Source organism: Myotis nattereri (genome assembly GCF_964212035.1).
Source record: "Myotis nattereri genome assembly, chromosome: 13".
NCBI classification, from domain to species: domain Eukaryota; kingdom Metazoa; phylum Chordata; class Mammalia; order Chiroptera; family Vespertilionidae; genus Myotis; species Myotis nattereri.
The window spans coordinates 42016284-42037480 of record NC_138088.1 but is presented as its reverse complement, the minus strand read 5'-3'; the positions used below and the strand labels follow the sequence as shown (position 1 = coordinate 42037480).

General features: G+C 44.8%; 1 protein-coding gene across 2 annotated transcripts in view; it reads right to left on the bottom strand.

Moving 5' to 3' along the window:
• Positions 1 to 20306, bottom strand: part of CNNM1 (cyclin and CBS domain divalent metal cation transport mediator 1) — a 52386-nt gene extending 32080 nt beyond the window's left edge. For both annotated transcript variants that reach the window (XM_081104612.1, XM_081104613.1), the window contains exon 1: positions 18095 to 20306. In XM_081104612.1, coding sequence (XP_080960738.1) covers positions 18095 to 19658 — 1564 coding nt within the window. In that variant the 5' untranslated portion in view covers positions 19659 to 20306. The remainder of the gene's footprint in view (positions 1 to 18094) is intronic.
• Between the last annotated feature and the right edge of the window lie 891 nt (positions 20307 to 21197).

The following is a 21197-nucleotide window of genomic DNA, read 5'->3' as shown; positions in this document are numbered from 1 at the left end:
GAGGCACAGAATGGTTATGTAAGATGCCTAACGTTACACAGTCACTCATAAATGGCAGAGCTGGATTGCAAATCCAGGTAATTGGGTTCAATCCTAACCTAGGGAATGAGTCTTACCTACAGTCTTCCTTCACCTTGGTTTGTTTTCATCTGCTGATAAACACATTTCCTTGTCCTGTTTCTAAAATGAAAATCTGGGTGGTTCTTTTCCTTGTCTAAGAGACATTTCAGGAGAAAATCTAGGGTACTGACTAGGATGCTATTCTTGCAAAAAAAAAAAAAAAGGGGAAGTTCATGCTTTATCAGTGTTACTTTTTATAAGCTTATGCTTCGTCATTGCTATCAGATAAGAGGAGTAGCCAGCTTGCTGGACACATAATTAACCACTACAATTTAAATACATGAACTTCTGTGTCAAATACTTCTAATCACAAGAAAGCTACCTATTGGAATTTTTAATGGAAAAGATGGCATTTCTTTCAATAATGGTTTATAATTTCTTCTCCACCTTTAACCCATCCTTTGACTTACTCCCAAACTGATCTGATCATGCCCCTGCCCTGCTCAAAACCCCCCCTGGCTCCCCAGTTGGGAGCATCAAAGCTAGACTCATGAGTTGGGTATTATGAAGAGTGTAAAATGCGGCTCTTCCCTATCTTCCTATATCTCCTACTCATTCTATATTCCAGGTTACCTCTACTTCCTCAACGTCCTCCATCTCCACTTTCGAAGTCTTCACTCACAGTTTCCTTCTCCCATTCCAGCTCCACCCGTCCTTCAAGTTTCAGCTCACATGACAGCTCCTCAAGAAAGCTCTCCCAGATCGTCCCCATTCTGAATCTGAACCAGCATCTCCTTGCCCGTGTTTCTAAGCCCCTGATAACTCTGTTAGAGCATTTGTCACACAAGTTGCTGCTTCTTATTACTAGCAATGTGTGTGTCCTCTACTGGACTATTTATCTTCCTCAGGTCATCAGCTCCTTCAGGACATTAGACTTAGATAGGTTACCTCCCATATAACAGGCAGCCAGCAAATTTCTGATGACCTGAGCTAAGATGGAATAAAAATACATAGTGGATATAATATATGATGTTAAGACCAGACACTAAAACCCTTACTTTTTGATAAAATATAATGTGTTTAAATTAAAATCTAAACTCTTACTCAGTGGTTCTAAAATTATCCTTCTTTGAAACAACTATCCTATCCAACTGGACTGAAGGGTTTTGTAGTTTGACTTAGGGTATACTGATTATTAGAATGTGCTTAATTTAAAGTTTTTTCACCCCAACACAGTGTTTTTACACATATGGCACTTGTTCACACTTTTCTGCTAACATGTACTAGCAGATGACAAAAAAAAAAACACTACTCTAATGGAAAGACTTGAAAAAGTGATTTCATAAGATTACTTTCTATAATTGGATAACTTTTTATTGTGGAGCCCAAAATATATATAACACAGCCATACTTCCTGCCACTAAGAGATCAATTCATATGATGGGATTAAATAAAATAACATTTTATGATGTTTCACACAAAATACCATATCTTCCATGTGAAAAATCTCCCATTGGTCTACACTTTAGAAGATAAATTTGAGGATACACTATATGATTACCAGGGAATAGAGAGTTTAAATCCTAATTATGTAATATCAAGACAATGTACTTATATAATCTATTTAGAAACATTTTATAATCTATAAACAGCCTTCATGATTCCCTCAAGTGCCTGTAGAGATCTACAAACACATGAAGAAGTCATTCTTTCTTGGGTACAGACTGGAACAGGAATCAGCAATCACATAACCCTGTTCTGAGCTGACATTCACAGGGACAAGGAAACCAGATGTTCCCATGACACCTGCTCCTGAGGTCCTTCCTTTCTCAAAAAGGTTGGCCTTTGAGAGACTTGTCTTCCTGTAGCCCTCCTCTTCCTGGGCCCCAGAAGTGATGGGGATGGCCCAAAGTGAAGTCAGTCTTGAGACATGGATAAGTTAGTCACTCCCTCCTGCCACAGCACTTTGAACATACCTCTTTAACTGAAATTTGTAAGTACATTAATAGATATTATGATTATAGTAGCAGCTACTATTTTCTACACATACTTTAGGGGCCAGGCACAGTACTAAGCATCATACACACATTATTTCACCATGTTGCTTGTTCTCTTACTTATGCATGATCCTCCCCACTATGAGGCAACAGCTATGTTCTACTTATCTCTGTTTTCCCAGAATCTAGAATAGCATCTGGCATAGAGAGAGAACTCCATAAATAATGGATGATAACTGGATAGCTACATGCAAAAGAATAAAGTTGGATGCCTATGCCACACTACACACAAACATTAATTTGAAATGGACCAAATGCCTAAATGTAAGAGTGAAAACTATAAAACTCTTAGAGAAAAACATAGGAGTCAATCTTTGTGACCTTGGAGTAGGAAATGGTTTTTTAGATAAGACACCAAAAGTGTAAGTAACCAAAGGAACAAATATGTACAAACAGGACTTCATCAAAATTAAAAAGGGGCACCATCAAAAGAAAGTGAAAGACAACTTACAGAATGGGAGAAAATATTTGCAAATCATATATCTGATAGGAAGCTTGTATTCAGAATATACTAAAGAAAATTTACAACTAATAAAAATACAACTCAATAAAAAAGTGAGTAAAGGATGCAAATAAACATTTATCCAAGAAGACACACAACTGGCCAATAAGCAATAAATATTGATGAGGATGGGGCTTAAATTTTGACTATTCCCCTCCTCCGCCCTTCTATGGGAACCATGCTCTTTCTGGTTGAGCTGTCCCTGTGTAAACTAGCAGAATTTTTCAAGAGCCTTCTCACAACTATTAGTTCATTAACTTCAGTTTCCTTCCAACTTACTAGAAAAGCATGATGCCTGGTAATTAATTTAGGCTAAAAATGATGAAATCATTAATATTTACACAGAACTTCACAATTTGTCAAGCATCTCTCAAGAACTTAGTTAGAAATGCAAATTCTCAGGCCCCACCCCAGACCTAGTAAATCAGAATCTCTGAGGGTTCCGTCCATTAACAAGCTTTACAGCTGGTTCTGATGCAGGCTAAGGTTTGAAAACCACTGGTTTATGGGTAGGTTCTGTGGTACTCTGGTTAGGTGTCAGATGACCTATTAATGAGGAAGAGAAACAAGCACTGAGCTGTCTAGTTAAATCCTGGTCCTTTTGGTAACCTTGGTGTAAGTCACAAGATGCTAAGTACTCCTGAAAAGACAGAAAAGAACCTCCTCAAAGAGTAGCTGTAGGGCAAGCTGATGAATGCTCTCTCATATGATGTGGTGGTTAAGGTATTTTGTTGACATGGGGAAGAGAATGGTGGTTGACTGTTTAATACTGAGCTTGGAAAGGGGTTTCTTGTAGTTTTTGTATCAATCTCCTCTAAGACAAGCTTGAGGTACTACACTATCTATTAGGCTCTGGCTGTGTCTGAGGTCAATAAAATTTCCTACTACTGAAAGTCAAGCTAGTCTTTTCTGTTGCCCCAAGAATCCAAAGGGTGTTCTATCTCACCACCCAAACTACAGGTCAGATTTCTTAGAAGGGCGACTAGGTTTGCAGATGCTTTTAAAGCAGTGGTTTTCAACTGGGGCTGACTTTGTCCCCCAAGGATATTTGGCAATGTCTGGAGACAATTTGGGGTGGGGGATGCTACTGATATCTAGTGAGTGGAGGCCGGGGCAGCCTCATAACAAGGACTGTCAATAGCGCTGAGGTTGGAAACCTTGCTTTAAAGAGACAGAAAGTTAGAGAGTGGCAGAAACATCACAACTGCATTTTGGTACTTAAATAAGTATCTTCTGACATGTCTTTAATAAATATAGCCTCTAAATGGTTTAGGCACGTCCACTGAGAAGAGCTTCCAAGGACCCTATTAGTATACTTCTTATGCTTTGAACAAAAAAAGCAAATAATTGATTTGCTTCCTCTCTCTTTCAAAAATAGCCACAGTACTTTGGTAAAGTGTTCCCAAGATAAAATACAGAAGCTTGGAAGTAAACATATTGCTTAGAAATATAGAATTAAGGAAAGCAGAGACCATTTTATGGTTTCTGCTTCACTTATGACCTTCACCTTGTAAAATACAGTGGTTTTTTTTTAATTCTCCCTGGTGTCCCTGCAGCATCTTTTATTCATTTGGTAGAAAGTATTGAATGCCTATTCTTTTGTACCTTGGTCTTGGTGACCTTCTACCACTCAAAGTGTGTTCCTTGGGGGAGCAGCATTGAATATCACCTGGGCCTCTGTTCAACATGCAGATTCTTGGGTCCACCCCTGACCTACAGAATCAGGATCTTGGGTGGTGAGGTGGGGCTCAGATAGCTGTTTTAATGATATCCCAAATGATTCGTAGACACGCTAAAGTTTGAGAGGCACTGCGCTTGACACTTGCTACCAGAGGAATTGGTATCACCTGGGAGCTTGTGACGGATGCAGAAGTTCGGCCTCAGTCCCAGCATGGTCCAGGCATTGGGATGTTTAAACATTCTTCTGGAGACTCCAGTGGGCAGTTGTAGTTAAGAACCTCCGCTCCAGCCTGGTGGGCCTGAGCGAGCGTCGACCAATGAAGCAGGAGGTCACGGTTCAGTTCCCCGTCAGGGCACATGCCTGAGTTGTGGGCTCGATCCCCAGTGTGGAGAGTGCGGCAGGCAGCCAACCAAAGATTGTCTCTCATCATTTGTGCTTCTATCTCTCTCCTCCCTTCCTCTCTGAAATCAATAAAACTACATTAAAAAAAGAACCTCTACTCCAGTCCTTGATCCTCCGTTCTTCTTTCCCCGCTCTCTTAACGATCCCAGCAGAGCCCATCACTTTGTATCACCATTACCTCTTTCCTGAGAACTAAACTGGTATCTTAATATCAGTGTCTATTTTGAACTCTCATCCTGTTTTAGACATTTTTGCCTGAGCTGTCCCCTGGTCTCATCAAAATCATTTATCCAAACAGGAACACATGATCTTCAAGCCCCACCATTCCAGCTCTTCCTCCCTCTTTGCTATAATAAGTGGCACCATCAACTTTCTAGTCACCCAGAGTCAAAACCTAGGAGTCATTTTTAACCTTCTTTTCATTTGCTCCTATTTAGAAGAAATCCTCACATTCTTCCAATTTGTATTTTCTTCATTCTTTCAAAAGAACTTATTGAATGCCTACGATGTGCCAAGCACTTTTCTAGGCGCTAGAAATACAGCAATGAACACAATGGACAAAGTAATGTTCCTCTGCAGCTTACATTCTAGTAAATGGGGGTGAGAGAGAACAAGCCAGATAAAATCTATTGCGCAGTGCTAAGAGGAAAAGCAAAGCAGGGAAGGGGGATGAGGGAGTGTGGGAGTGAGCTAGTAGGTGTTACAATTTTAGGTAGGGGAGGCCGGGGATGAACTCCTTGAGAAGGTGCTATTTGAATAAAGATCTGAAGGCGGTGAGGTAGGGAGCCCTGTGGATATCTGGGGGATATCTTGGCAGTAGAACAAAATGCAAAGGCTGTGAGAGTTGGAATTGTAACTGATGTGCTTAAGGAATGGCAACCGGGTGATTGCAGAGCGTGGGAGAAGACAGCGGTAAGAGCCACGGTCAGGCATGTAAGGGGTGGGTATGTGCAGCTATGACCAGCCCTGAGCGGGCTTTGTAAGGACGCTGGCTCTCACTCTGAGTGAAATAAAGCCATTATAGAGTTTCGTGCCTTTTTAAGTTTATTTGTTTTTTGGCAAAATTGGTGACATGATCTGACTTACGTTTTAAAAGGATCACTCTAGCAATTATGTTAAGAATGGACACAAAGTGGGCAAAGGTGAAGCAGAGAGACCTCATGGGAAACTCTGGCACACATCCAAGTGAGAGATGGTGGCGGCTTGGACTGGGATGGCGGCAGTGAGGTGGTGAGATGTAGACAGATTCTCTGCATATGCTGAAAGCAGAGCCAATGTGAGGGACTGACTGTGGGGAAAGAAAGAGAACTTTGGGCCTGAACAACTGCAAGAATGGAACTGCAATTTACAGAGTTTGGGAATATTGTGTGAGAAGTAGGTCTGGCAAAGAGAGCAGCGCTCAGTTTTGGGCAGGCTTAAGGCTGAGATGCCTTTTAGATCTCCAAGTGGAGACATCACGTAGCAGCTGGACATACAAGTCTCAAGTTGGCAATATCTTTGGTAGAATGCATGAAATAACCAAGGGAGTGAGACTAGACAAAGAGATCCTCTTTTGAGTCCTGGAGAATTCCAACATTTAGAGGTCACAGAAATGCAACGTTAATGCAACAGATATTTGAGCATCTGATATAGAGAGGCCCTGCTCCAAGTGCTGGGGACATATCTTTGAACATGATGTAGGAGGAACTAACAAAGCAGACTGAGAAGGAGCATCCACAAGGTAATGAAGTCTCAGATTTTTACCCTGTTCCAATTGTAAGTTTATGTAGTCCTTAATTTCAGCTTCCTCACTGCATCCTGGCGGACTGTTCTGATATCCTAAGCAGCCCTCCTTTTTGCTTTTTTCCAGCTCTAGTCCATCCTGGTCATTTATGAGGTGATTCCCCATCTCAGTAACATCTTCCGGTTACCAGGGAGGATCATTTCTGAAGTCTTCTTGTTGCCATTAAAGGCCTCTGTGGTTTTTGGTATATATCTTGCTTTCTTTTCCTCCACTCTATTAAAATGTACTGTGCTCATTTGCCATTCAAAAAATAACTGGTTTGAGGATACTTAGCTAATAAATGGTAGAGCCAATATCTGAATTCAGGGAATTAAATAGGACCCATGCTAGCTGGGGTTTGTGGAAAACTTTAAGACATCCTAACCAAAAATGGAAACTTTAACCCCAGGCCTCTCAGAGTCAGAACTGGTCTTAGAGGCTGCCCCTGAGGCCAGTTTGTCTCTCTCCAGCTTCAACTAACCATAACCAGGTCCCCCTGCTTAAAAATCACCACGATGACCCCCGACTCTGGTTAAGCTTTGGCTCATGGGGACAGTCTCAGGCCATAAACCAACCTCAGAATGAGAAAGATACACTGAAAGGTGAACAGGGCTGGTCTTAGTTGCCCACAGAGTACTTAATTCTGGGACAGCCGAGGGGTGTGGTCAACCTAGGCTGGTCCCTGCGAGAAGAGGGAGACGTGGCTCTACGTGAAGTAGGCCAGACAGAACCCGCCTGAAGGTCCTCATTTACGTGAAGACCACCTACAGCTTCTCCAGTGATCTCCATACTGTTTCCGAGCTAGCCCAGCTGACCTGGAGCACAGGTTAACATTCACCCCATTTTCCAGTGTGTGCCATAGTGGTGATGGCCAGTGTTCACTGGGTGCATCTATTCATCATATCTTTGCCAAATGGGGATTGTTATTGCTGACCTGTGAGCAAGAAAACTGAGACTCAGAAAAATAAAGTGACTTGCCCCAGGCCCAGAGTTATCAAGTAGCAAAACCAGGAAACACACCCAAGTCTGTCTTGACGCCACAGCCTTGCTCTTCCCAACACACCTTGCAGACTCCACATTTCAGGCCAAATCTCAGGTTTCCTATCTTGGATGTATTTAAAAGCAATGAAACTTGTTTTGTAAAGGCCCTGAGCCTGGAGGAAAGTACTATACAGAGCGATTGCCCAGCACCTCACTCGTGAATTAGCGAGGGAGGAGGAGGGCTTTGAATGGGGAAGGGGACAGGAGTCACAGTCCCACCTCTCCACCATACTTTTGCCTTCTGGTCCAACCCTTCCAGTGTTTTGCCTGGCATTTCATCTTAGTGGATTGCTTTGAAGGCTGCCATTGATCTGATGTGTGTGTGTGTGTGTGTGTGTGTGTGTGTTTTATTTGCCTGGGATGCCTGCGGAAGGGCAGAGTGATGGGTGAAGAAACCTAATGCTAACTGACGACAGGATAAAAGAAATGTAAGGATATTGCCAGAACTCAATTTTGGTTCCTGGTCCCTATCCAAAGTAAACAGCTCTCTTTTTTGTTTATTCTATACAGTGACTTTTACATGGGCTGGATCAGCACTGGCTATACAAAATGTCTAACTAGATACTATTCATGTAACTAGACCAGTGAGGTAAGAAGCACATGGTGGAGTGTCCTGAGGGCTCTACAGGCATTATCTTTAGCCTTTGCAGTAAACTTACAATGTAGTACCTTTATTCTCATTTTAAGAAGAAGGAAGATAAGCCTCATTCGAAGTGGTACAGGAACCTGCCCCAATCATACAGCTAGTAAAAGGAGGAGCTGGGATCTGAGCCCAGGTGTCTACAACTCTCTGTCTGTGGCTCCACGGCAAGTCACAGATGTGGCTTCTGGTTCTGCCTCAGTCACTAACATTGAGCAGGACACTTGTGTCTCCAGATCCCAGGTGCCTCATATACAAAAAAGGGATAAATTCTACTGACTTCACATGCATGGTTAGCAAATGAGTTACTGTTTTGGAAAGATCTTTGCCAGTGTAAAGGCTTTGCAACTCAAGAGCTTATCATTGCTATTTTTATTAGTCTTTTCTGTGCCTCAGTTTTTTCCACCTTAAAATGAAAGGATCGGACCAGATGTTCCCCTAGGTGCCTTTTCTGGCTCTAAAATTCTATCTATATATATAAAAGCCTAAGTGACTGTTATGACCAAACGACCGGAATGACTGAAACAACCAGAACGACTGGTCGCTATGATGCGCACTGACCACCAGGAGGTAGATGCTCAACACAGGAGCTGCCCCCTGGTGGTCAGTGCACTCCCATAGCCAACCTCCCCAGCTGTCCAACCTCCCGTGGTTCCTTCCCCCAGCTGGCAGGCCCTGATTGCCTGATCCGGGTTGGGCCCCGGACTGGGCCCCAGTCTGGGATGGGGAACTGGGGGTGGGTGAAGGCAGACGCGGCCCCTTTCCCAGGAGGACAAGGGCTGGTTCCCTTTATGGGGCCAGCGGCCAACCTCCTGCACCCTGTCCCTCCCCCCAGCTGGCAGGCCCCAATCAGTGCCCTCCTGCCATGGTGGTGGCGCAGTGTTGAGGGAAGGAGGAGGGGGAGAGGTGCTCAACGGTGGCATTGGCTGTTCCTTCCACGTCCAGCCTGGTAACTGTTGCCTCTTCTCCCGACCCCACCGAGGGCCGGCTCCCTCCTGGGGCTGGTGGCCAACCTCCCGCAGTCCCTCCCTCCCCCGCCCCCGTCCCTCCTTCTGGCCGCAGGCCCCAGTCTGTCTGACCCTGGTCAGCCCTGATTGCCAGCCAGACCTACAGACCCCACCCATGCATGAATTTCATGCAGAGGGCCTCTAGTACTTTAATAAGTTGAAAAAGTCCTGGACTGCAAAAACAGTTTGGCTTTTTAGAGGATACTTCTCTGTGATGATATATGATATGTCAGAATTTTAACAGTGCCAATAATTACAGCTTCTGTGTTTACAAAGGTCTGTGAAGCCCTAATGTTTATATTTCAATATTGAAGAATTCCACTGGAATCAGATGAGAAAAAGCTACCTTAACACATGCTGGTATTTAAAAAAATATATACAATCAAATAAAATCATTTTCTATCAAATCAGAAAGAGAAAGACAAAAACGTTACCCTACCAGTCATACAGCAACCACCTTGATTTGGAAAAACAAAAGTCCCTTTCTCTAGTTACTAGTTTAAAAATAAGGAGTGAGAGAGGCTGTCCTGTGTAGTAATTATCCTGCTCCAATTCATTGGAAATAGAGTAATCAACCCATTTATCACAAAAAAATTTCTTAAGCCACTGAAAGGCAATTATAAAAAAGCCAACTGTGTCACCCAGAGCACCATGGTAACCAGCATCACTGGCGCATGAAAAAATAGTTGTTAGTCACTAGAAACTAAGCCGATTGGCAGTTTGGCTTGCTAAGCAACACTATAAAAATAGCAGTGTAACGACCCATTATCTGGAGGTCTGACTTTGCACGGCTTTGACTCTGGTCCCAGAAGGAACTATCCCAGGTTTGTATACCAACTCTGTACCCCAACTCCTAGTCAAAGCCTAATTAATCATTTATTCAACAAATATTTATTCAAGTGTATTGTATACCAGGCACACGATTCCCAACATGTGTATTTACTTGGTTTCTCAGTTAAATAGAGTTCTCAAATAGGCTCAGAAAGAGTGGTTTTGTGCTGAGTGGGGCAGGGATTTGCTTGAGGCCGGCTCGAAGAGAACCAGCAGCTGATAGCCAGCAGCAGAAAAAAAAAAAAAGAGTAGACAGAGAACTGCTTTATAATACTGCACAAAATTACTACATTCTCATGACCATGCTCCTGTGTCATCAAGGAAAGATTAAGTTACATTTAGGATCCTTTGTTCCGAAAGGCAGAAATGGGTATAAAACCTTTTAGAAATATCACCACCAAAAATGGTGAAGAGATACATTTTCAGCATTTGGAGGAAACAAATGATGTTTGACAAATCCCTCATTCTACCTAGTCCCCCATTTTACTGCAAGAAAAGCAGCATAGGATCATTGCTTTGCCAGCACTCAAATGTAGCCTTGGCTCCCTCCCTGCCTTTATTTTTCTAGCTCAAGCTCCTGCCTCAGCTGGAATGCCCCTTTCCGTTAAAACTGCTTACCAAAGTCCCTCTCTTTCCACTTCCCAGGACCTCCCAGGGAATTATTTCTCCCTTCTCCCGCAGATGTTGTCTGGATGCCCTTGCCTGTCCTCCACGGTGCTTTGTATCATTTCCATCAGAGCCCTTCCTCCTTTCATGCTCCTGGGGGACAGCGCTTTTTCCATACTTGTATCCACATCCATCTCCCAGAGCCCTGGTAGCCCGGCACTCAGCGATTCTTACTGCATTCAATTGCTCAGACAATGTTGGCAGTCACTAGAGGTCCAGGGAGAGTTGTTTGGAGAAGGTGGCGTTTTTCCTCATGGATGTTAAATGGCCCAGGAACCTCGCATGGCACCCAGACTGGCCCTTGCTCCTCAAGCCTTGGCATGTCTGCTCCCTTCCCCTGACCTCTTCTTCCAGCACGCTCATCACCATCCTGGAGGACTCAGCTCAAATAGCACTCGAGGAGCGGGAGTCTATCCTTACCCACAGAACCAGGGCCCCTATTATATGCTCTCATAGATCCCTATGCTTTTTCTTCAAATCACTTGTCACTGTTTGTAATTATTTATTGGCTATTGTATATATCCCTACTCAACTGTAAGCACCAGGAGGTCAGGAGGCTTGACATAGAATAATGTCATATGAAAAAAGAAGGGAAAAAGGAAAAAAGGAAGGAAGAAGGAAAGGAAGGAAGAAATGAATTGAGAAAAATCTCAATCTGGAAAGGAACAGACAGCAGAAAATAAAGAGAACTGAGAGTTGTTATTGAAGGTCCAGGGGTCCCAAATGTGGGTCCAGAGGTAAACCAGTTTAAGAGACTTCGTACTAGGAGAATCCACAGACCACCTCCTGTGAGACATCCAAATGCTTTCAGGGAGCTAGAAAGATAACCAAATGTATTTGGTTGTTAAAAAATGGAATTGAGGTGAGGTACTATATTCTTCAAATAAAAGAGGACTCACAAAGGATGATAAAAAAGAGGAAATTGAATTGAACTGCAGCCTGTGGGATTTATATTAGATAAAAAGAAAGCCTGACAATAAAGGCTATTATACCCTGGAAAAGATAACTAGATCTAAAAAAAACGAGTGAATTAGATTTTCTCTCAGGTTTTTCAATGCCTCTTCCAGCTTAGATTCTACTGTTACCTGGTATTTCTTTTGTCAGGCTGAGAAAAAAAATTATTGTGGAACAATATTATAATAATCATAATGAAAATTTTTAAAGAAATATATTATGCCTTGTATAATTAATTACTTTTACTTTTGCTAATGTCCGTTCTTTCTTCTTCCCTGTACATGATGGACTAGACTTTGTTTACTGTTTGCTCTAACTATTGTTTAGAAGGTTAGCATCTCATCCTAAATATTACTAATTATTATTTAGCAACGTTTAACATATTTTAAAGCACATTACATCTAATTATACCAGTGAAATATAATTTTGAGTGAAAGTAACTTCTATGAAAGACACAAAATGCAGCACTAATGTTTTGGCAGCTTTTTAAAGAATTAAACAATGGGATGGATACTCTTCCTGATAAAATAGCTCATGTAAGAATTTGGAGTCATAAGCAAAATACTGACTTTTCAACCAGATTTCTTCTCAATGAAAATGTTACTGAGCACTTACTGTCTGTATGGATCTCTCTCTCTCTCTCTCTCTCTCTCTCTCTCTCTCCCTCTCTCCCTCCCTCCCTCCCTCCATCCCTCCCTCCCTTCCTCTCTCTCTCAAATCAACACATAAAAATTTTAAAAATAAATAACATACAATTTGACTTTGTCCTGCTGCATAGTCCCAGATGATGGGGCTGGGATAATTAATTCATTTACTAGAGCTCTGTAGATCCCTTCCATTATATTAAAGTCCTTCAATCATTCATCCAACAAACATGTATTGAAAACTTACTATGTGTCATATCCACTGTTAGGGTGCTACAGCTACAAAGACTCTTGGCTCTCCAGCTGCTCATTATATGTGTTGGTAGCACAAACAATTAAATATGGACAATAGAGCCTGTTCGTTCAATACCAGCAATATGGGGTTTATAGGAGAAGCTTCACAGAGGAGGTGGCCGGTGTGCTGAGTGTTAGAAGAGGAACTGGAGTAGGGGTCAGTCAGGCAATGCATATTCCTGACAGAGTACAGCTTGAGTAAAGGAGCAAAGGCAAGCAATAGCACAGTATGGCCACAAGTTTAATGGTGCTGGAGCATACAGCTGAGGCAGGGAGTGGTGAGTGATGAGGCCAGAGGGGTGAGCAGGGAGCAGTTGATGAGGGCACAGCTTGGACTGCATACTGCACGGTGGGGGGGGGGGGGGTGGAGTTTAAAGCAGGGGATGACATCACCGGAGATTATTTTGGTTGCACTGGAGAGGATACATTTGAGGCAGACAAAAACTGGAAGAAGCAAAACCTCTTAGGAGGCATTTGCACAAATGAGTAGTAGATTTGTGTTTATATTGAATAATCATAGCTAACATTTATTATACGAAAGTTACTAAATAAGCACTATAATGCAATATTGTCTTACTATTTCAAACACGCCTATGAATAAATACTATTATTACCCTAATTTTACAGCTAACAAAAGAGACAAACTGTTAAGAAACTTGTCTAAGGTTAGGATGCAACCTGGGCAGTTTAGCACCAAAGCTTATGCTCCTAATCACTACCTCACTTATTTAATGTCTGTCTCTTGCATTAGAATGAAAACTCCATGCAGACCGGAACCATATTGCTGGCGTTTTCTACTGTGCCTACACAACATGTACATGGTAACTATGTGTTGAATAAAATCCATGAATAACCCAAGTGAAAGAAACAGTGGACTAAATTATGTATACATATAAGAAATAATTTGGGTGAAATATTGGCAAACTTTTTGCAGACGTTGGTGATTGCTATGGACTAAATGTCCATAAATTCATACGTTGCTCCTCCTCAAATTCACACCTTGAAATCCTAAGACCCCAGTGCGGCCTCTAAGGAACCGAATAAGTTAAAGGAGATCATAAGGGGGAGCCCTAATCCAACAGTAAGGTGTCCTTATAAGAAGAGGAGGAGAAACCAGAGTGTGTTTTCTGTTCTTTTCTCTCTCTCTTTCCCTCCCTCTGTCTTTCTCTCTCTCCCTCTCTCTGTCTGAGCATGCACTCAGGAAAGGTCATGTGAGGACTAGTGAGAAGGTGGCCCTCTGTAAACAGGAAGAGGCTTTTATCAGAAAACAAATCAGCTTGAACCTTGATCTTGGACTTCTAGCCTACAGAACTGTGAAAAAATAAATTTCTGTTGTTTGAGCCACCCAGTGTATGATGATTTGTTATGGAAGCTGGAGCAGACAAGACAGTGATTAGTAGGATGAAGGCTGGTGAAGGAGAGGTTTGTAAGCCTGGAAGACTAGAGGGACAGTGGTGCCAGTAACTGAGGTAAAGAACCCAGCAAGAGAAAGAGGAAAGATTGGTTATGGTTAATGGAACAAACAACACTAGTTTTTCTGAACTCAGGGTTTACCTCACTCAAACACAGCAATATAGAAGTCAGCTATTTAAAACCACTTATTCAATAAATGTGTATTCATCCCCTAGCCATGGTGACTGCCGTGCTTATCCTGGGAATTCAAAGTAAATAAGAGTCATTCTCTGACCTCAAGGAACTCACAGTCCACTGAGGAGAAATATTGTTCCCTTTTGTATATCTAGCATGCTGGCTGGAAAGACCATTTTCCCTTTCTCCATTTCCTAAAGACCTGGGATCATCAGAACTACAGAGGTAAAATCCCATATAAATAAGAAAGAGTCATCTGAGGCGGGTACGGGAGGCTGGGGCGGGGGAGGTCAATGGGGGGCAGGAAAAGGAGACATATGTACTACTATTTGTAATACCTTAAACAATAAAAAAAGAGTCATCTGAACTGGATTTGCATATGAGCCTCGGAGTATAAAAGCTGAGTGATGATCATAGGCAGTTTTAGGGTTCTCAGTTACAACTGCAGAGTTGTTTTAAGATCACAGAAGAAAAGGTAGGTAGAAATGTTTTGTCAAATGCAATATGCATGTTAATAATAATAATTATTATAAAAGCTACATTTCTCACCTGCAGAAACTAGAGGTGAATCAGCCATAGGCAACAAGTCAGAGCTAAAAAGGCTGCTTTGAACCCTGTGGGGGCAGGAGTTCTGGGATGGTAGGGGGACATAGAATAGGCTGTGGGCCCTATAGACCTAGTTCAAATCACAGTCCAGTCAGTTATCAGCTATGGGAAATTGAACAAGTCATATAATTAACCTGAGCTTTAGTTTCTTCATCTGCAAAATGGAGTTAATAATACCAACCCTGGAGGGTTGTTCTGAGTATGTAAAGGGCTTGGCATGGTGCCTGGCAGAGTTGTCGCTCAATTAATGGTAACTGTTGCTCCTATTAAAATATTATCGCTTTCCTCTCCGATCTCCTAAGGGGTTTGTGTAGGTAGTGAAGTAACTTGAGATGCCAAGAAGTGAGGGAAATGGAAGGGTTTTTACGACTGACTTAAAAAGTTACTTTTCAAAGTTAAAAAAAAAGAGTAGTCCAACTCGGCTTTCCTCTCCTAACCTATGGTGCAAACATAACTCTTGTAGAAATTAGCACTGTATTCTATAGCTTGGAGCCACAGAACACCCACCTTGATAATTATTCCTTGTATTTAGTCTATCCTAAGTAAATCTATCAATCACCATTAATAAGGGTTCTCCAAAGGCAATGCTTCTCAAACTTTAATGTACACATGAGTCAGCTGAGGGCTTGTTAAATGCAGACTTTTATGCTGTGGATTTAGAGTGGGGCATGTAATTCTGACTTTCCAGAAGCTCCCAGGCAAGGTCCATGCTGCTGGTTCATGGGCCACACTTTGAGGAAAGAGCAAGGCTCTGAAGGGACGCGGACATATCTTCCTTGGCGCGGAGTTCACTGTAATGGCCTGCTTCTCTTTTGTGATCTACCTAATTTGCAAACTAACTGCTAGAACACTAACAAGCCCTTTTCAGACCAGATGTAGAAATCCCGCAACAGGACTCATTTCAGATCAATAGTGACTTTTTTGAGTAGCCTACTCTGTGCAAGGCACTGTGCAAGGTGCCAGGGATATACAGGTTAGTAAGACACAATTCCTGCTTCTGAAGACTGTCCTCATTCTAACACTGCATGCCACTGTAGACTAACTTTCTGAGGGCAGTCTTACTGCCTCCCCTATTGCTTAACACTACGTAGATACTCAATAAATACTAAATAAATGAGTCAATAAGTTCACAGGAGTTTCATTAAAAATGTCTTCTCGAAGCACATGACAATGGGACACTCTTAAACTGCACTCTATCCTAAGTATCACATGTAAGAAGTGGCTAAGTTAAACTGAGGCTGATAGGCTGAGTACTAATACAATCTGCCTGGTATCCTTATAAAAAGAGGAGATTAGAACACAGAGAGAGACTCCAGGGATAAGAACACAGTGAGAAGGTGGCCATCTGCAAGCCAAGCAGAGAGGCCTCAGAGGAAACCAAGCCTTGATCTTAGGTTACCAGCATCCAGAATTGTGAGAAAATAAATTTCTGTTAAGCCCCCCAATGTGCGGTATTTTGTTATGACATCCTCAACAAACTTATACAGATTTTCACAGCTTTTATGCCCAGATCCAGACTCCCTTTTGTAGGGCACACAAAGTGGAAGAATAATTCTGAGTGGATGGATGAACCCCAGAGTGCAGTGGGAATGAATTATGGAAACACTGGGGGGAGACAGACAGAAGAAGGTGAGACAGTAGCCTAAATTGGGCTAAAACAGCTGCTATACACACACACACACACACACACACACACACTTCCTCCCTTCTCATGATACCAACACAAGTAAACAGCTTTTTGACTCCTTTTCCCCTTGGTAGCAGAAGGAAGACCCCAGGTACCTCTCTATGCAAAGAGCTAGAGAGTACCTGTGATGATAAGGCAATGAAACTGAATTTTTGACAAACAAATTAAAACACACACAGTCAAATGAGATTCCTGCTAGTCACAGGGAAGCTACATTTGAAACCTGATTCTAAAGTCAGGGAATTATTATTTTTATTTAGCTTAGCTTGTAATAAACATGCCAACTCATATGTACTGATGAGTGCCTCCTTCAAAATAGTCCTTCTAGAATCTAGAACAGTGGTTCTCAACCTTCTGGCCCTTTAAATACAGTTCCTCATGTTGTGACCCAACCATAAAATTATTTTCGTTGTTACTTCATAACTATAATGTTGCTACTTTTATGAATCGTAATGTAAATATCTGATATGCAGGCTGGTCTTAGGCGACCCCTGTGAAAGGGTCGTTCGACCATCAAAGGGGTCGCGACCCACAGGTTGAGAACCACTTATCTAGAAGATTCTACCTTTTTCTAACTATGTCACTGTTCTCAAATCATTTCTGGAATTGTTTTCAGGGTCTGTGAGATAATCTCCTGAATGTTCTCAGTGGTGACTCTTGAAGGTGGATTTGATTTTGAAAAACAAGCAAGGGTCCTTCTGGGTCAACTCTAGCTAACTAGGGGGAGCAGCAAAACTGTGGAATGCCAAGAGGACTGACACCAAAGTACCCAGGCTGATGTTTCTTGGGTGAATTGTACTCAACCCCAAAAGGCAGTTACCAAAGACCAACTCCAGACATGCAGTGAACATGTTATAAGCATGACATCAAGGAGTGGGGGTGACTGCTCTGAAGTAAACATACAAGTTTTCTTTTCATGTCGTTATGCAAGTTTTCTAGTTCCCTTTACCAGAATATTTCCTCAGGTCCAGATCTATCCTACCTCATGGGACCACAGTTCCAAGAAGTACAAGGACCTCATTGCCCTACTCAATTTTTAATTCCAACGTGGGTACTTGATATGCGGAGTGAATAGCTGATGGAAAATTCAATAGGGGGGAAGAATGTCTAAGGTGTTTGGGGTTTACTCTATGTGATTCAAAGGCTATAACTAGGACCCAGAGAGCAGCTTAGAAGAAATAAATTTCTACTCCAATGCAAGACACTGTCAGCAGCGGAGCTGTCCAGCAGTGGATTGAGTTTGCCTTGGAAATAGTGAGCTTCCAGCCCTGGGAGGAGTTTAAAACAAAGGCTGCTTGCTATGGGAACTGGTAAAGGTTCCTCCAGGAATGAGTGGGAAGCTATAAGCAATGACCTCCAAGGACTATTTCCAAAGTCCATCCTGCACAATACCTGGCAAATGATAGGCCCTGAAAAAATACTGGAATGAGATGAAAGAGAAATATGGGGCATCTTGTGAGCCAAGCCAAGGAGAAGAGACTTGGAGCTCAGTCATCTGCAAGGAAGGTAAGGAGAAGTGAAATGAGAAGGGCCCGTGCGTCATGAGGTGGGGTCTCTCTTGAGCTTTTGGAACCGCGGAAGAAGTGCTCTGGGTGCCTGAAGCCTCATGTTTATGAAAGGGTAGTACTTTTGAAGGTGGTAGGAGTTGAGAAAGGAGATAGACCACTGCTCACCCTTCTTAAACTCCTCCAGCACCGTGTCCAGCCGAGTATCATTGAAGACGCAGTGCAGGGGCCGGTTGTAGAAGCGGGTGACGGTGAGGAGTGGGGTGCAGTCATCGGGGTCCACGAAGGCCAAGTCCTTGACAAACAGAATGTCCACAATGTTGTGCCGCTGATCGCCCTCGTACACGGGTATGCGAGTGTAGCCGCTGCGCAGGATCTCGGACACCGTGGAAAAGTCCAGCACGGCGTCGGAGCGCAGCATGAAGCAATCGCCCAGCGGGGTCAGCACCTCCTCCACCACTTTGGTGCGCAGCTCCAGGGCGCCCTGAATGATGTTGAGCTCCTCCTTCACCAGGTCGTTGTAGGGGTCCGCGGCCCGCAGCGTCTCCAGCAGCTTTTCCCTCGTGTAGAAAGTGCTGATCTCCTGGCGCAGCGCCCAGTCCAGCAGGCGGCCCAGCGGGTAACACACCGGGAAAGCGGCCGCCATCAGAAGCCGGGTCAGGCACACGCTGTGCGAGGCGATGGCCAGCCCGTGCCGCGAACACACAGAATAGGGGCAGATCTCCGCGCCCAGGAACACGGCGCCGGTGCACACCAGCGCCGGCAGCCACGGGAAGTGAATCCCCGCCTCGCCGTAGTCTTCCCCCGGATCCCCGACGCCCGGCGGCAGCGAGGTGTACAGCCAGCCGGCCAGGACCGCGTTGGCTCCGGCTTGGCCCAGGAGCAGCGTGCAGAGCAGATGGGTCCCCCGGCCGCGCACCGCCTGCACGCGGCGCGCCTGCTCCTGCTCGGTGGCCGAGCCGCTGTTCCGCAACACCCGTAACTCCACGGGGTCCAGCGAGAGCAGGCTGAGGCGCAGACCGCTGAACAGGGCAGACAGGGCGAGCAGCAGGAGCGCCCCGAGCGCCCGCAGCCACGCGGGGGTCAGCAGGCCCTCGCCCGGGCCGTACAGCCGCGGGCGGACGCGCAGCAGGAAGCCGCCGGCGGCGCCGTGGTGGTGCCAGGCGCGTCCGTCCCAGGCGCACAGCGAGAAGAGTTTCCCGCCACCGCCCGCGCCGCCCCTCTCCGCCTCACCCTTGCGCAGCTCTCGCACTCGCACCTGGACTAGCGCCGATCCGGCCACGCCTCCGGGGCGCAGGGGCCCCAGGACCTCCACGTCCGACGCCCAGTCGCTCTGCTCGCGGCAGCGCTGCGGCCCCGGCGGACGCGTGGGGACAGCGCTGGGCGCCAAGCCGCTCCCGCCCGGCGGCTCCTCGATAAACACGAGCCGTGGAGCCAAGTCGCCCGTGCCGTTCTCCCCCGAGGAAAGGGTGGGGACGGGCACCAGCGCCGCGGGGGCTGCGGGCCCGGGCTGGAAATAGACGCGCAGGAGGAAGCTGGTGCCTTCTGCCGCGCGGAGGGTGCCCCCCTCCAGGGACACGCGGCCTCCGGCGGTGTCCTCGGGCCTCAGGCCCAGCAGCCAGGCGGCGGCGGCCGGGGGCCGAGGGGACAGGGAGAAGAAGAGCAGGAGCACGGCGCCCCGGCTGCAGCAGTCTCGGAGTCTGACACCCACTGCAGCTGCCGCTGCCGCCATCCTGCACCCGGCGCGGCTGCACGTGATACTGCAGAAAGAAGAGCGAGAGCCTGAGGGAGGAGGAGCCAGCGCCTGGAACCGGTCCCAGGCAGGTCACCACGTGCACGCTCCCTGCGCGCGTGGGCTGGAGGCGGTGGGGGCTCGGACCCTGTCTGGGCAGGATGTCCCAGCAGGAGGCTGGACATGGCCACGCATCACTGCACGGTGCATAACCCTGACGCGCTCTGGTATATCTGAACTGCAGCCTAGGGAAAGCTTGGCTGCGAAGCAGGGCCTCCTGCTGAAGCAGCAGGCAGCACCTTAGCGAACTCCTACCCGGCAGTAATTCCCCCCGGCCCCTCTTCTTCCCCATTGGCCAGGGAAATTTCCCCTCGTGTTGCTTCTCCTCCTGCTAGCATCCCCCCTTCTGGTAAAAATATATTCTGGAGGCAAGTCTTGAATCTGTAAAACATTATGTTTGGTCTCAACTCCAGCTGATCTTTCATGCTTAAAATTTTCTAAATCACTTACATTCAATTCTTTCTTAAGACTGGAATGTCCATCAGAGAGAAACTGTTGAAATAAGTCATGATACTACTGTGTGATGGAATACTATGCAGCAGGAAAAAAGAATAACATGGATCCTTGTGATTGTGATATGGAAAAGTCTCCAAAGTAAGAGTTAGTTGGAAAAATGGCAAGGTGCAGAACGATGTGTGTAATATGCTACTGTTTGTGTTAAAAGTATTTGTGTATAAACTTATATGTACACATAAACATATATATTAGATTTAATATACAGAGGGTATAAAAGAAATTTGTAATGTTCGCCTCTGGGGAGTGGGGAACAGGACTAGAGTCTGGAAGGTTGGTTGAGAGATACTTAAAGTGCACACACACACACACACACACACACACAGCAAGTTGCAAAGATAAAGCAGAGATTCCAAGTACCCTTTACCCAGTTTCCCCCAATGGTTATATCTTAACTATAGCATAACTAGAGGCCCAGTGCATGAATTTGTGCATGGGTGGGGTCCAGTGGCTTGCCCCATGGGGGCCCATAGGGCCCGGCTGGTGGAGAGCAGGGGAGGGGAAGTGGTCGGTTGGCCAGCCAGCCCTGCCCCCAATTGGGGTGTTGGGGACTGATCTGGAGCAGCACCACTGGGGGAGGGGGGGAGGGGTGGTGCTGATCCGGGCCTGGATCAGGCTGGTTTGGCTGCTGCAGTGTGCATCATAGGCACTGGTCGTTCTGGTCGTTGCACCATTTGGTCACTCGGCTTTTATATATATAGATACCAAAAGCAGGAAATTGATATTGGTATAATGTGTGTATAATTCTATGTCATTTTATCACACACATAGATTTATATAACCATCACTGCAATCAAAATACAGAACCATTATTCTATCACCACAACGATCTGAGAGGGAGACTTTTTGTTGAATTCCTGTGTATTGTTTGAATGTACCATAGGCTTGTGACTTCATTTTTATGCATTTATTTTTAAGTTTTATGTAGTAAAATTCACTTTTTGGCTTATATTCTATACATTTTGA